General features: G+C 34.9%; 2 protein-coding genes and 1 long non-coding RNA gene across 3 annotated transcripts; 1 reads left to right on the forward strand and 2 right to left on the reverse strand.

Moving 5' to 3' along the window:
- Positions 1–2,784, forward strand: LOC140174853 (uncharacterized). Its single transcript, XR_011864832.1, has 2 exons — positions 1–838; positions 2,342–2,784. It is a non-coding gene; the product is annotated as an uncharacterized lncRNA (long non-coding RNA).
- On the reverse strand, positions 2,769–4,191 carry LOC112707354 (uncharacterized). The gene is made up of 2 exons (XM_025759057.3): positions 3,486–4,191; positions 2,769–3,357 (listed from the first exon to the last, which is right to left on the reverse strand). The coding sequence occupies exons 1-2, from the start codon at positions 4,003–4,005 to the stop codon at positions 2,933–2,935; spliced, it is 945 nt and encodes a 314-aa protein (XP_025614842.1). The 5' UTR covers positions 4,006–4,191; the 3' UTR covers positions 2,769–2,932.
- A 4,066-nt stretch (positions 4,192–8,257) lies between these two features.
- Positions 8,258–14,713, reverse strand: LOC112707356 (ADP-ribosylation factor GTPase-activating protein AGD5). Its single transcript, XM_025759058.3, has 10 exons — positions 14,404–14,713; positions 13,509–13,567; positions 13,242–13,332; positions 11,318–11,372; positions 11,123–11,213; positions 10,770–10,995; positions 10,083–10,308; positions 9,777–9,955; positions 9,244–9,548; positions 8,258–8,665 (listed from the first exon to the last, which is right to left on the reverse strand). Exons 1-10 carry the CDS (start codon positions 14,452–14,454, stop codon positions 8,509–8,511), a joined length of 1,440 nt encoding a protein of 479 aa, XP_025614843.1. The 5' UTR covers positions 14,455–14,713; the 3' UTR covers positions 8,258–8,508.
- Between the last annotated feature and the right edge of the window lie 1,269 nt (positions 14,714–15,982).

Consider the following 15,982-nt stretch of genomic DNA (forward strand, 5'->3'; position numbering starts at 1 on the left):
ATCGGAGAAACGGAAAGCAGTAATCCATACCTCACATCTCCGGAACTAACACGTAATCGGCTAATTGTTAGAAATTCCCTATTATGCATTGGATTACATTATACTCAAAGTTTCATGTTATTATCAGAAATTCAGAATAGATTAGAAGAAAACTTTGTTGAAGATCGACAGACACTTCAAAATATCGAGCTAAAACGGATGAAATTTGAGAATATCTCCAACATTTTCATCGTTTCTTTTCACTACTTATTAAGCATTTATTCTTCTCTTCGTAGCAAATTTTGAATAATTCCATTACTAATCAAGAGGGGTCAGTCAACTTCTGTTAATCTTTATTTGGCTTTCATTCAAAAAGCCACATCCCCAATTATCCAAGGTTAAACTTAATTACTCCCCATTACTTTAGTTAACTTAATTTACATCTAATTTCATCGTACAGCCACATCCACCCACTCCCCCTTCAGCGTCGTCGAACCCATCATCTTCGGAGTCTTCTTCGGTCGTCGGCGTCAACTCTGGTCAGCGCCGCCGGTGAGTCCAACAGCCACCATCCCAATTGCTTCCGGGAATCAGCTCCGCACTGCCACCACCGCTGCATGTCACCTTTGCCGGTTCGTTGAAGACGCATCCACTCCACCGAGGTGACTTTCGACGACGCATAGTGTTGCTCTGCTTCCGTTTACGCCGCGGTGGAAGTCTCCCGTCGTCGAAGCACTAGCAAGCGCATTTGCTGTTTGCCCTGCACAGCCCTTACCAGTGACGCTCGCAGCCTCGCCTCTGAGACGCGTCCCGCAGGGTGTCCCTCCTACTCCGTCGTCACCGCATTCACAAGTTAGTGGTAATTCATGATTTTGATAAACAAAGATTGTTCTTGGTTTGTCTTGGGTGCATGTCTCAGGGTTTCACTTTCATACAAGATGGTTCTTTTGCTAATTTTAGGTAATTTTAGGAGGATTGATATATGAGTTGAATTTAATTGTTAGCACGAAATTGGTTCATTATGAGCACCCACAACTTCTGTCAAGATTATGCTTCAACAATCTACTTGAAAAGAAGAGGATCTGCAAATAGAAAGTGGTTATATTCACGACACCAACTTAAGTTACATAGTAAACATGTTTTTATATACATTTTTTTTAATTTTCTTCTTTAGGTGAAGGATAAACAAATTGATTTGTGCGTGTAATGATATATGGATCTTTTTAAGGACACACAAACCTAGATGTAGATGTCCATCATGGATTGATGTATATCGAACAACAAAAATAACTATAATTAGTTTTTTAAATTTTCCATTAAGATGATTTTTAGATCAATTGTGTGCCTGTTATAGTTCATAAGGATGTGAAGAGCAATAACATATTGCTTGATCATGAGTTTAAGCCTCATGTAACGGATTTTGGGCTTGTTAAGACTTTGCAGCGTGAGGCTGGCAAGGGAGGTGCTAGTGCTGGTACCAGTGTCATGTCCAGGCACTTTCAAATCTAACTCGCAACTCTCTTTCTAGATCTGCCTTCGTCTCTCTTTCATGCCTCTGCCTCTCTTCCACCATATGGTCATCTATCTTGCTCTGGTTCTATTCTTGTTGTTTTTTCCTTTCTAGTTCTTTGAGTTTTTTTTTTTTCTGTGATGAGAATAATTGTCTGTTTTTAATTTCAATTTCAATTTCAATTTTTTTGTTTGTGACTGTAACTAGATTGTACTTTTTGCATGCAAGATGAGCAGATAATTGGAGAGAGAGTTCTCCGTTCTTTTATTTATTTTTTATTTGAATTTTGATTAATCTTATTGGTAGAGTGATTTTGTGTTAGTTTGTTGATTTGATGAATTGAATTTGTAATTGCATTACAAATTATTAATGGTGATAATCTGAGTTAACATGATAATGGTGATGGTGATAGAGGTAGAGAGATGATAATGGTGCTAAGGTTAATAGTGTTATTTTATTAGAATTGGAATTTGAATGCAGGATCATGTACTTAAATACCAAACAGAGAAAGTATAAAGAGTCAATGAAATATTTGTACAATATGTACAATGGATTAGTGATATAACCATTAGTATTACCTTTTTCCATCAGCTTAAACTTTTGGAATGAGTGGTATCATGACATGATATCAAAATTCTAGATCCGAAAGGTCAAGAATTTGATCTTGGTAAATCCCAAAATTAGCTTAAGTTTTTTGGTTGAGTGGTTCCATAACATCAGTGGTTTCATAATATTGGCTCCCTAGCAGAACTCTACCAAACAAGTTTAAAAATTTATGTCCATGTTTTGTGCATTACCACCCACTAACCAAACAAAGCCTAATGACTGCCATTTGTGAATCACGAGGAAAAGGACGCTACGGTAATCCTGCGAAAGAGGAAACAGCGCATGCAAAGAGGGCATTGCGGTGATGGAAATTGGTTGTAGAGGGTATTGGCACTGCGCAAAGAATCGTCGAGGTGGAGGCCGCTGTAGTACAAACACGGGCTTGGCCTTGGTCATGCAAGCCGCGAAGATGTGATAGGCGAGCAGCGTGGGTGCAAGTGACATAGATCAACCGGCGGTGTGATGAGAATGGCGACGTGCGCAGCGTACTGTAAAGATGGTGATGCGGCGGTCTGCGCAATAGGAGCCAGATCACTTCCGAAACTGCGATGAAAAGGAGTGGAAACCTTTATGAAAAGTTACTATTTTCTTAATCTATTGTTTTCAAATCTTGACCGCCTCTAACTTGATTCCTTGTATTTTTCTTCCTAATATGAAATGTGAATCTGTGAGATATCAGAAACAATCTTCTTTTTGGCAATTGTAAAAAACATTACAAAAACGTATCCATTTCTTTTCTTCCATTGCTTTACAAAAAACAAAAAGGGTAAAAACTCCTCTATTCCCTAATTCGAAGGGCAAATCTGTAAAAACAACAGCAATGGCAGTCTCTGAATCTCAGTGAACTCCGCCATTTACCATCGCACGGTACTGCCTCAGCGATTCCTGCCTCTGCAGCCTCATCTCTTCATTGAACTTGTGAATGAACGCTTCAACTCGCCGATTCAACTCATCCTGACTCAGTGATGGCTCCTTCCTCAGCCTGCCAGCGCCGCTGCTGCCACCAGCCGGAGAAACGTTGTTCTCCCTCCCGCCGAATGTCTCGGCCTTCTTCATCTTCGGAGGAGGAGGCGTCTTACCTCCTTCGCCGCCGTTGAGATCCGTCAACGGAGTGGCGCTCCGGCGAGCCTGCTCCCACGTGTCAGATTTCTTGAGATGCCTGGTCAGCGGCATGGGCCGACCTTCCGTTATGGTCCTCCACGTGCTCTCCAGCGTGTCCTGCCTCTTCGGCTTCGCTACTCCCAACGCAACCATCTTCCCTCCTGTCAGTAATTAGTTATAACCGTCACAACAGTACTAACAAATTTCATTTAAAACATTTTTAATTTTCAATTTCAAATTTCAAAAAAAAAAAAAAACAGAAATAGAAACAGACGGAGAGAAAACGGACCTTCTGGACTTGCTTTAGCGGCTTTCCGGTGGCTGAACCTGGCGGATACCGGCGGTTTCTGGTTCTCATCGGGGAACGCCAAATCAAGATCCGAGGAGTCCTTCTTCTGCATGCCAACGGCTTCTTCGGATACGGTAACCGTCGTTTTCAACGGTAAGTTCTCGTCGTTTGTGACGGTTTCGTTGGTTTTCGGTGGTTCGTAAAGGAATTCTTCCGAAACGATGCCGCTGTAGTCATTTTGCGAGATCTTGAGTTGTTCGGGTGCGTTGTAGAGGAGGGTCTCGGGAGGCGAGTCTGGCGGAGAGTGGTTGTGGTGGTGGGTGAGCTTAGAGGTGGCGAAGATGGAGAGAATGATGAAGTTGAGGAGAAGGTAGAGGTAAGGAGGAGTGAGACAAGTGAAGAAGAAGGTGGAGATGGAAGGTACGGCTTCGGTGAGGAGTGGAACTGTGAGCTTCAGCCCCATTGCCATGGACACTATTCCGGTGGAGATTACAACCGTTTTCACGAAAAGAAAACCCATTTTTTGTGTCGCTTTTTTTGAGTGCTTGTGCTGTGCGTGTGAAGGGGGGGCTCGGACTTACCTGGTCCGCTGGGGTGGTTTGCTAATACAGAGGAAATTGGAACGTTGGGAGAGAAAGAAAAGAGAAAGTAAGAAGGAGAGAGAAGAGAGGGTACTTATAGGTGCACCCTATGCCGTATGCCGTATGCCCTATGAGGCTATGACCTTTCGGGTAGACTGTAGAGGGTTGGGGCCACTGAGCAGCGTGGGTTCTCATGACATGTGGACCGTTCGATGAAAAGGACACTGCACCTTCAAAACATTGGTATATGTAAATGTAATGTGGCTGCCCACCGTTGTTCTTTACTGTTACATCAGTAAAAAATAAGAAATACTCGTTCTGGTGAAATTCGTTCTCTTCAATTAGTACTAATTTCAACTAGGCCGAAATGAGTAAGTTAGAGTCATTAATTATAGTTTTAATTTACAGTGAAATATTAACTATGCTGTATAACTTATTTTAAATCCACAGAGGAACATTAAAGTGAGATGCATGAAGTCGGCATTATTGCATGGCAAGAGACGTGACAAAGTATAAGAGGCACTGGTGTCACATAGAACACAGCAAAAATCTTACAACAGTAACACACATATCAATACATCATCATCCTCATTACATAGCACACTTGTAGAAAGATTCCGTTAAGTATTCGCTTTACTTAATTTAATTGTTAGTACCGTACAGCTATAAAGTTATTAGTGTTCGTTAATCCTATTTGCAGTTTTAATAATCACGCTTTTAGGCCAGGTTGGTGTCAGTGACAGTGATAATAAGCATTTGAATAATGAAAATAGAAGGCACAACGGCTATAAAATATGACCGTTTATCCCGGAATATGGATAGTGGAATCTGGAATTGTGGATTCCCGCAGCTTATGGGGAGGCTCGCCCACATCACATGCCAAACAGGAAGTGTCCTACACAAAAGTCCACCGCCAAACCGACCTGTCCGACCATGAAAAAAGGGATGAGATGAAGATGAAAATGTAAAGACCTTTGACCATGTCTATATGAAAAGTGTAAAACCCTTATTCTCCCCTCACTAATTAAATTAAAAAAAATTTAAAAAACCAATTACAATATAAATTAATTCAAGCCAATTCTCTTTTATTTTTAATTTTGAAAATCTAAAAATAATAATAATAAAGTTATTATTTTTTTATAATAGACTTATTTTTTAACTAATTAATTCTAATTAATTACGCTCTTAATTAATTTTTTTAGTGGAACTCTTAAATTAATGACCATTCATATCCAATTGTTCATGTAGCGGTATCAATTTTGGATACCAGCTACCAAACAAAGTAGGAGTTTCATTATATTGAAACATTGAATCAACATATCAATGCAATGAATATAATGTGATACATTATTAGTTAACTATTGATAAATACTTCAGCTCTAATATTTCATTCAACTAATAATCATCATAATTTATGCCAAAATTTTCTTTTCATTTATCCAAAAAAAGAAAATAAACTGTGTAACATCTTGTTTCGTTTAGTACAACATAGACACTATAAAAAGAGTAAACCTAATAATGTCGTCAAAATTTTACATGAACCATGTTATATATACATAAACAAATTAAATAAATTACTAGACCAACTGCTCATATAAAATATATTAAAATAAAAAAATACATTAAAAATTAAGCTGGTAGTTAACTATGAATTAGTTATCAAATTAACCACACACACGCATATATATATATATATATATATATATATATATATATATATATATATATATATATATATATATTAACTCATTTTTAATATATATTTTATATTTTAATATATATCCTACACTCATAACTAATTTTGTTAGTTAATTTTAGTATATCTAACTTAATTATTAATATTTACTAGTTTCAATAGTTCAAATTTTTATAACTATTAATTTTTGACTATGAAAAAGAGTAAATTAAACCTAATAATGTCTTCCAAATTTTACATATATACAAATTAGATAAAATGAGACTTTTTTTTATATCTAAATGACATTCTTTTCTTTGTATATACAATATACATTTTTCTTCTTTACATAATTAAAATAACATATTTTTAGTTTATTTGACCAAAATATTGTTTCAATAATTATTGAAAGATAAAATAATATATTTTATAAATAAAAGAAAATTAAAATGCCATTCAAACATCTAAAAAGTGTCATTTTTTACAAATTTAAATTTTTTAAAAAAAAGGAAAATATGTGTATTTTGAATTTTTATAGTGTTAATAATCTCAAGTTTATTTCCCTAGTTAGCTGCTTGCAATGGGTTGAAGGATCAAAATCAATCAAGTTTTTGAACACGCAATGTTCTCAATGACGAAAGCTAATCCTAAATTCCTAATTTAATCCTTTACATTGAAAAAAAATGTGCATGGTGAGTGCTTCACATCCATAAAATATATTTGTACGGTCAAAAATGATATATAGTTAGATACGCACAGTACCTTCATGATGGTGACAAACTTCTCTATCCGCCAACCATAAAAAATAAATAAAAAGAATGGCGGAAGGCTAATGACTTATCACTTTTCGCTATCTAAAATAGGACAATGATCAACTTGATATAATGTGACAAATAAAGCACACTTATTTATATATATGTGGCTGCATTTGATTTGAGCTGTGTAATATCAAGCTAGCACCAACCTTAACCGAATGGTTAGAATTTTTTGGTGCATTATTATAAGCCGAAATCTCTACTACGAGTTCTAATGACACACTCCAATTAATCGTGAAACCTAATTATGGTTGTAATGAAGCAAAGTCATGTAATGTTTATCGTATCATTGACTTGGTAAATATTGAAAATGTGAACGAAGAAGAGTACAGAAGACAGGAACAAGTGCAAGACGGAATAGGACTCGCTATAAAGACAATTACAATGTGCATAAAGTATAGATTATACAAAAGCACTCTAGGATCTAGCACTTTGGAACGTTGTTTGCATTCGTAGTGAAATTGTAATTTAATCATTTTTATCGTAACACATGGACTTTGATAGATGATCACATTGCAATCACATGTAGGTATACATAATCGTGGCACGTGTGAACTCATTAACTAGCTAATGTTCATCAATAGGAAAATATATCGTTACCGTGTTTAGAATTGAACAAATTTTGGATAGCAATTATTTAAATGGTGGTTGATAGCTTTTACACTGACACTTTGGTATGCTACAAGAGAGGCATGATTTGGAGTCCGATTATGTGGCTTGATATGGTTGGTGAGCGATGAAAATACGACCAAGTTTGGTAAGAGGATGGATAGGATTTATACAAAGGGTTCAAAGATGGATAATGGATTGGAGAGCCACGGCAATTGGTCAATTAGATGGCACCGTCTTCAAAGATGAAAAGGCCTGTGACTTCTGCCTTATAAGTTACAAAAACTCTCTCGTATTATGTCTTCTTTTTACTGTATACTGCTCTGCGTTTTGCTACCAGTTAGCATCAGTTGGTGTAGAAACACAATGAAATGCTAATGACATAAAACAGATACTCCAGTTCTTGTGACGCATTTATATGCTAACAACGACAAAGGAAACCATGGCATCTAATACAAGTGGTAATTGCTTAAATTATTTCACTTCTGAATTCGATGCAAGATAGGTGGCATGTTTACAACAGATTTCATAGACATCTTATTCACTGAGGTGAATTCCAACAAATTAGATATTAGTGTTTTCGTCCATGGGATATCCAATGATTTGCACTTAATGGATTTAAAACAAAAACAACATCAACAATGACAATGGGGTCAAAGCACTGTCTAAACTAAATTTAAAATTGAGATGAAAACCTTTTCTTTTTATTATTTTCAAATACTAGACTTGGATTTTGGAGTAAGCGCTGTTAATTTTTGTATTTACAACTAAACTGTTTTAAATTCTGATATACACCCAAAAAAAAAAAAAGTTATGGTTTGAATCCCTATAGTAGTAGCGAGTTAATCCCTATTCCCTATCATTACTGGAAAACTACAACACAATTTCTTTACCGAAATGTAGCATATTTTTATATCTATACAAGCATTTCTAAAACACATTCTTTTTCTCTTTTTTTTTTGCCCTACCAAAGATATTAACATCACCGACTTATCAAGTGCAATCTGAAAATTAGAATATTCACCACATTTTGGAATAAAACTTATACGGTAACACGAGAGACCAAATATGTGTTTATCATTACATAAAATATAGAAGCAATAGAAGGAATATATATAATTAATTTCAATGTCTTTTATTGTGAAAACTGAATACAACTACCAATACAAATGAGGCAATCACCCGAAAATACGATATAAAAAACTGAACTAGCTCTCTACAAATGGTTTACAACCCAAGGATATATGTCAAGGGGAAAATTAAAAATGAAATTACATTTCCTGTCATTTTAACTAATCTTCTATGGTATGTGACGTACCCGTCATTGTGCAACAGAAGACCAATCAAGGCTTTGCAAACATCCCTTGAGTTAAGGACGAAAAATCATAATCCTTTGCAGATTGTGAAGTGGTTGATGCCACTGGAGTTTTTGATTGATTTTTACCCACTCCCATTGTCGTTGTTCCATTAACTGGAGCAACTTGCCCCATGCCATAGAAACTGCAATAAAGAAAAGAATAGAAGGAATGAACAGTGAAAAACGTGTTCTTTTTATAAAAATTTTGGCGAACAAGGCTACTATAGATGATTTATAAAACAGTATATTAAGGAAATAGAAAAGACATTGGCAATGTCGTTTGTTGATCAGTGCCCATTTTGTAACATGATCCAGGTAAATTTGTGTTAAGTTATTGAAGCAAAATATTGACAAGAGGGCGTGCCATACACTATGTGATAGCTTCACATTCAAAAATAAATTCAAACAGTAGATGAGACAGTAAAACTAGCATTTCATAATGATCATGATAGTTTTATCATTATCACTATCATTATTCTCCAGTGCTAGCCTCAACTACGAAATGAAAATTTTATAATAGGGGAGCTTGTGGAAGTCTTAGGCATTTAGAATTGCATTTTGGTACAACATTCTTCCAAAAAAAAATAAAATAAAAAATAAAAAAAGAATCTAAACAGCCTTTCATTATAACTATCTAGATAATTGATTGGCACCAATATCAACCATCAAGATTATATAAAGCAATATCAGGAAATAGTCAAGTTATATCCGAGTAACATACCTAGATGGTGGATACTGAACAGAGCTCCCAGCTGATTGTGGTGGAGTCAAGCCCCTAGTCTGAGCCGTTATCTGCATAAGTGTCTGCAGATCTCTTTGACCACCCATGGGCATGACTCCAGGAATCGAGTAACCAGCAGCTGGCCAATTCTGGATAGGAACATTGGGCCTAGGTTGCTGTATACCAGCAGGGTACTTGGGATCCCCAACATTTGATTTAGCTGCAGCAGCCATTAGAAGAGACTGTTGCTGTGCTAACATGGCAAGCTGCTGTTGATGCATAGAGAATGGAGAGACCATATTGCTCTGCAGATATCCAATTCACCAGTCAGCTAAGAGTGTGCTAAAATACCTCAGAATAAATGTATGACAATAGACTACAACAGATAAATTACTTGCACATGCACAAGACAAAGGGACAACAATTGCTCAAAAAAGAGCGGAAGAATTTATATATTTAACAACTAAGACTAATTTCCAGGTCAAGGAAGTAGCCCCACAGTCCTAAACAAACCTATTGAGCATTACACATACCTTCTCAAAGAGGCTCATGATATCATTTTTTACATCTTTCTGGGGTTTTTCTGCAGCTAAGCTTGGTGTCACTGAAGGTGAATCTTTAAATAGATCCTCAATTCCAGATGCAGATTGAGGAGTACTCTCAACTGCTTTTGGAGGACTAGCCTTCTCAGTTGTTGAAGCCACTGGAGCAGCTGAAAGAGTTATAGTAACAAAATCACAACCTAAGTTAAACAGATCAGGAGATGAATCTGTAGATCTTTCAGAAAGAAACATCCGGTGAGAAATTCGTTTGTTGTTCAATGGTGTATTAATACATACATTGGAAACCTGCCCAGTTATTATCTTCAGTAGTAGTACCAGTTGCCTCTGAGCCATTTTCGCTAGGGCCATCCATTGATAACAGGTTGAAAAGATCTGTAGCATAATCAACTTTTGCAGGAATATTTTGAGCTGTGTCTGTAACCTGCTTTGAAGTTTCAACTTGTGGTTGAGGTGCTACTGGTTCTGCTTTCTCAACATGCTGAGGTTTGCTAACAGGAGCAACCTGCTTGCAAATTGATTATTTTTAGACTACTATAAACAATAATTATTTCCAAATTTAAAGAAGAATGGCAAAAGAATATTTCATATTAAAACCAAAAGTCAGGTGGCAAAACTTGGACTCATCTATTTAATTACTTAAAAACCACAATTTTTATGTCATAGCAAAAAGAAAATGTTAAACTTGTTTCTATAAGATTCAAAAAGCCCTCCCTCCCGCTTGTATCCCTTTTTTTTTGGGGGGGGGGGGGGGGGGGGGGGCGCTAAACTTAAGTCGAGACTGCTGACACTGACTGCAGAAGAAAAGAGTATACAAGTACCATACTGCATATGATGCAATGCAAAGGTTAAAAAATAAAGGGGAGGGAAAAAAAAACAGAAAAAGAAGGTTCACAGTAACAATACCAAAGGGGGCAAAAATATATATAATTTTTTTGGGGATAAAACGAAGGGAAGAAATAATACATGTTCAGATGCTTTGGGAGGAGTAAGAATACTAATCCTTGCAGCCGGATTTGGATTTGAAGGTTGGGTTTTCTTCCTTTCCTCAACGGTATTCTCAGAAGCTGCTGCATAACCATGCCCACTTCTTTCCACAGGTCTCTGCCAATGTGAAGAACTTTTCTCTTCTCGCAGTCTAGAAGGTGATTTTGGTTTCCCATCCCTTGCAACCCATCTTTTCTCTTCATACCTTCAAATATATGCATCCATTTAAAGTTCGAAACCAGGTGCACAAACAAGGACACATATACCTCAAATGGTATAAATATAAAAGTGTAGCTATTTGAGGTAAACAAGGAGTTTATCATTATTCATACTTTGCACGAATGAAATTCTCGATTCCAACTCTATCATAGTTTGGAGGTAATTCTGCTTCCCAGTAGCTATTTGCTCTCTCGTTCCCCATGGCTGTTTAGGACAAATAAAAGGATTCAAATATAACATGTAGATTACACAAGTATGTACACAACAAAATTCACACAATTAGAAGCCCGTGACAGTATATATCTTACACTGAATGAATGCAACTTGCTCGGGGAGCCATGTGTCTAAAGTTGCAGAACGAACCTGCAAGGAAAGCCATTGAAAAGACATGTAATAGAATATTGGCACAAGTGATCAGATTTTACCAAATCTTTTTACTCATTTTTAGTAAACTACAAAAGGCAACAATCATGGTGAGGGAGCATATTTTGGTTATTCACCACATCAAACTAAATCCACACATAATTTATTTTAAATGGAAAAATACCAAACCAAATTTGCACTCTTTCGGCAGCAACAAGTTATTTACTAACCTAGCACTCTTCAGTTAACAGTAACCTCCATTAATAATGTCAGGACCGCAGCAAAAATTAACATAGGTTAATATGTAATTTGACAATTAACTTCCTACAGATGCTCACTCAGTACTCCCATACAAATATAAAACAGTAACTAAAGTTCTTTTTTCCACAGGGTGGTGTGCGGTGGCAACACCTTAATAATAGAACCCTGGTCAAGGAGGCAGTGGAAAGTGTGTGAAGAGGTGTATTCAGTTATAGGAAAGAGGGACACATAACAGAAAGATACAAATGGCAGCATGAGATGGTGTAGGCAAATATTCAAGAATGAATAAGAGAGGAGGGTTACAGAAGGCATGAGAATCATATAAGGAATGAGATGTTTCCAGGGGTTGGGATCATTGAGCAAAATCTACTATGTCTAGTTCTGATTCTTGTCTTTTTTCTCTAGAACACTTATAGCTTACTTTAAAATTTTCTGTAATCATCTCTGTAGTTGGAACTCTGTTCCTGAACTTTCTCCCTACATTTTAACAGTGAAACATCCTTTCTTACCATAAAAATGCAAATTACCAGTCAAAGAAGGAATATATTGATGATAGTCAATTACCTTCTGTACATTGTTGCCAGCAAAGATATGAAATACGCATGCAGAAAAGTGAAGGGTCTCTCAAAACAGGTCACTAAATTAAGGGAGTCTATTTGACACAGTACATTGCTACAAGCCTACAACACATGCGAAATGCAGAAACATGCTGCACCTTACTGATATCGAAGATTCTATTTCCATGAGTCATCATAATACAAAATATCCCTCCCATGATTTATATTATGAGTTGACAACAATTAAGCTTTCTCCAACTAGGTGAGATCAGCTACAAAAATCAGACAGCGCTATAATGTCATATCATAAATCAAATTCACTTTCAATCTATTAAAATCTACATATCTTTCATAGTTTAACCTATAAATTATCTAGGTCCCCTCTATTCTAGATATTAAGCTACCCTCCACTTGTTATATTTCTTTCTAGCACTTCTACAAGTCTTCTCCACATGCCCAAATCATCTAAAGTGAGATTATATCATCTTTTCTATGATAAACAATACCCCAACCTTCTCTCTAATGCATTCATTCCTAATGCTATGATAAGATGCTCGTCCTGCTTCCAAAATAAGCACTAGCACACATACATAGCCCTTCATAGCCAGTTAGCCACTAAGCTTCACTAAATCACTACCACCACATGACCATTTAAATCTCATTTTAAAAAAGTAATAATAATAGAAAAACATCTTTGCTCCCAATTGTAGCCCTGGATTAAACCTTTCTAAATCCTTCCAAAATTCGGTTTTGTGATGCTCATTTAATCCTACTTGTGAATAAAGGCATCTCATTCCACTATGAACTTCAGACCTATTAATTTGTCTCCTAACAATATACCATTACCATCTCTGATCCACGTCATAAAGAATAGACTAAGTTTTATGTTAGCTTCCAACTACCTAAAACAACCTTCTCTATCTGAGATTCGGACAAACGTCATCAAGAAAACATTGTAGCATCAATGTCATAAAAGTGCCACTAATCACAATCATGTATTTTACAGTTAAAACGATGCACCAGTGCTCCATACCCATAACCATAACATTACCTTTGATATATGTACTCCCAAACTTCGATGTATTCCTGAGCACTGCATGCATATGAAGATGCCAAGATTTACGCTAGCCCATCTTGGACCCCTGCAAAGTGGATGAAAATAGAAATTCGAGTGAAAACTGAAGAAGAAAAAAGAGCCTGAAAACGAATAGCGCAAATGTAATTTCATCGTGAATCAGTTCAGATCTCTGTTTGAATTACTACTGTCACAAAATCTAGAAAAGTTCACTATGAATTTTGGATCCAACCAGATACATACTTAGCTTTGCAGTCGGCACATTCCCTATTCTCTGGTAATTTAAGAAGCCCTTCCAGTATCTGCATATTTAGAGTAACAGTAGAAAAACATTGGATCAAGAGTGAAAAGTGAAAACAAATACAGAAAATGCCAAACATTCTTGCACAATCACATTAAATGTAGGATAAGCTCAGTATTAAATCCGCACATTTTACAATTAAAAATAAAAATATGATAAAAAGGAAAAAGATCTCAACTATAAACCCAAAAGAAACATAAAACAAAACTTTTTTTAATAACCAAATAAGATTACCATGATATCCTTTTATTCATTGACATCAATTCATATGAATCAAACCCAACACTTCAGGTAATCAGGTCTCATAGATCGAATACTCCGTAGCATTAGAAACTCATAACTTCTCAAACAAACAACTGAAAATGCTTCCGAAATAAAAAAAAAATTAAAGAAAAAACCCCATAACTTCTAATAGATCCTCCGTATTCCATAGCCTTTCCCTGAATAAGTTGCATCAGAAAAAAAAAAAAAAAGCATCCAAATTACGAAAACAGAATAACCTCCGAATAACTAATCCCTCAAAATGCTCAAACACAAAAAATCGATCAATCAAACCAACCATCGGAACAAGCAGATCAAAACAAAAACCCACTGGTAACTCATTTTTCCGCAGCTCAAACCAAAAAAAAAAAAAAATCAAATTCTTTGGCATTCAAAATCTCGCGATATGCACATATAGAACAGCGATGTTCGAACTTCGAATCCGACTAATAGCGATCATTGATCGGAGGCAATTTCAGTAAACACACGATGATAATCATCATCGTGATATGGTAATCAAAATCGGAAACCGAAACAGAATCAGAAAAAGGAAAGGGCGAATGCGAGAAGACGAACCTTCTTGTGCTTGGCGTTGAGCTCCTTGGTTACGTTGGCCTTCTCGTTCATGTTGACGAAGAGGTTGAGCGAATCGAAGGAGGAGTTAGTTAGGAGCAGAAGCCTAGAAGGGAAGAGAGAGGAAGATGAAGGTCCAAGGTCAATTCGGTCTTTTTGATGCAATTTCTCTCTCTCTTCTCTCTGAAACTCCCACTACTTGTTTTTGTTGGATTGATTGATTTATGAATAAAATGTGACCAAATAAACTCAACACAAACACAACGGAAATGAAGAAAAATGGAGTAATCACATTTGAGACGCCCTCCTTGACTTCTATTACTAGTACGCTTTTACTATTTTATTTTATTTTTAGAATTGAAAAATATGAGCACCAACACTTTTTTATTTTTTCATATTAGTTAATTATACTATTAGAATTTAAGAATTTAAATTTTAAAATATAAAATTTAATATTTAGTATTTAGAATTAGTTAAGTATTGGTCAAATATAATAAATTTTATTAGTCATATAATATTATTTTTTAGAATTTAATTTTGATGTACTATCAATATACAGTTTTATATGTATATTTAATAATCTAATATCATATTATCAAAAATAACTATTTTTTATATTAATTGTATAAAAATTATTAAAAAAATAAATTTAGATTGGACAATTGTATAAACATTTATTTTTAAGTATAATTTTGAGATAATTGCATGCTATTATTATTATTATTATTATTATTATTATTATTATTATTATTATTATTATTATTCAATTGCTTGTACCCTCCAAACAATTAGATGATGATTTTTTTTGTTGCATATAATTTTCTTCTATTATATATTATATAATAAATTTATTTTGTACATTCAGTACACTAATAATTATACATTTAACTAATTTAATATATAGTTAAAATTTATATAAAAATAAGCTTTTAGAATGCACATTAGATATACTCTATAATTATACAAATATTTTTCAAGTTTTATAATCTTATAAGAATAAAAAAAAAGGATATGATAGAATTTAATTTAAATATGATACTCTATATTCATATAAGAAAATTATTTCATATATTAAATGTGTACAAATAAATTTATGATACAATAATATATATTAAAGAAACAGCTTCTCTAATTTGTGGAGGATACTAGAACAAATGTCTTAGTATTTATTATTTTGGTTTCTACGTTACTTTTCCTCCTACGCCTTTAAAACTGTGTATTACTATTAATAATATGTAAATATGTTTATTGAAGTATATTTTATGAATTTTCAATGGTGCCTATTGATTATGTAACTGACTATATCAACCTACACTTCTGTGCACAATTTAACGGGTAGTTGCATTAGGCCAAGTTTTGATGATATGAGTAATTTCAAATTTAAATTGTGTTGAGTTTTGCCTTTTCTCCTCGGTTCAAATCGTTGCTATTTAAAGTTTAGTATATAAACTAATATTAATTGATGGCACCAAATATTATTAGAGAACGAAGAAATATGTATTTAAAAATGTAGCAGTTCTAATAATAATAATAATAAATTGAGTTTTTACAGAAAATATTTATAGTTTTATACTATGCATTG

Source organism: Arachis hypogaea, chromosome 8, assembly GCF_003086295.3.
Source record: "Arachis hypogaea cultivar Tifrunner chromosome 8, arahy.Tifrunner.gnm2.J5K5, whole genome shotgun sequence".
Classification (NCBI taxonomy): Eukaryota; Viridiplantae; Streptophyta; class Magnoliopsida; order Fabales; family Fabaceae; genus Arachis; species Arachis hypogaea.

Bases quoted from the DNA above. Each gene is read 5' to 3' on its own strand.
- LOC112707354 (XM_025759057.3), bottom strand. From the start codon at position 4,005: ATGGGTTTTCTTTTCGTGAAAACGGTTGTAATCTCCACCGGAATAGTG. The intron at 3,358-3,485 runs GTCCGTTTTCTC...AATTACTGACAG, and splicing joins CGCTAAAGCAAGTCCAGAAG to GAGGGAAGATGGTTGCGTTG.
- LOC112707356 (XM_025759058.3), bottom strand. From the start codon at position 14,454: ATGAACGAGAAGGCCAACGTAACCAAGGAGCTCAACGCCAAGCACAAG. The intron at 13,333-13,508 runs GTATGTATCTGG...TCCACTTTGCAG, and splicing joins TGTGCCGACTGCAAAGCTAA to GGGTCCAAGATGGGCTAGCG. The intron at 9,956-10,082 runs GTATGTATTAAT...TAACTCTTTCAG, and splicing joins TAACTGGGCAGGTTTCCAAT to CTGCTCCAGTGGCTTCAACA.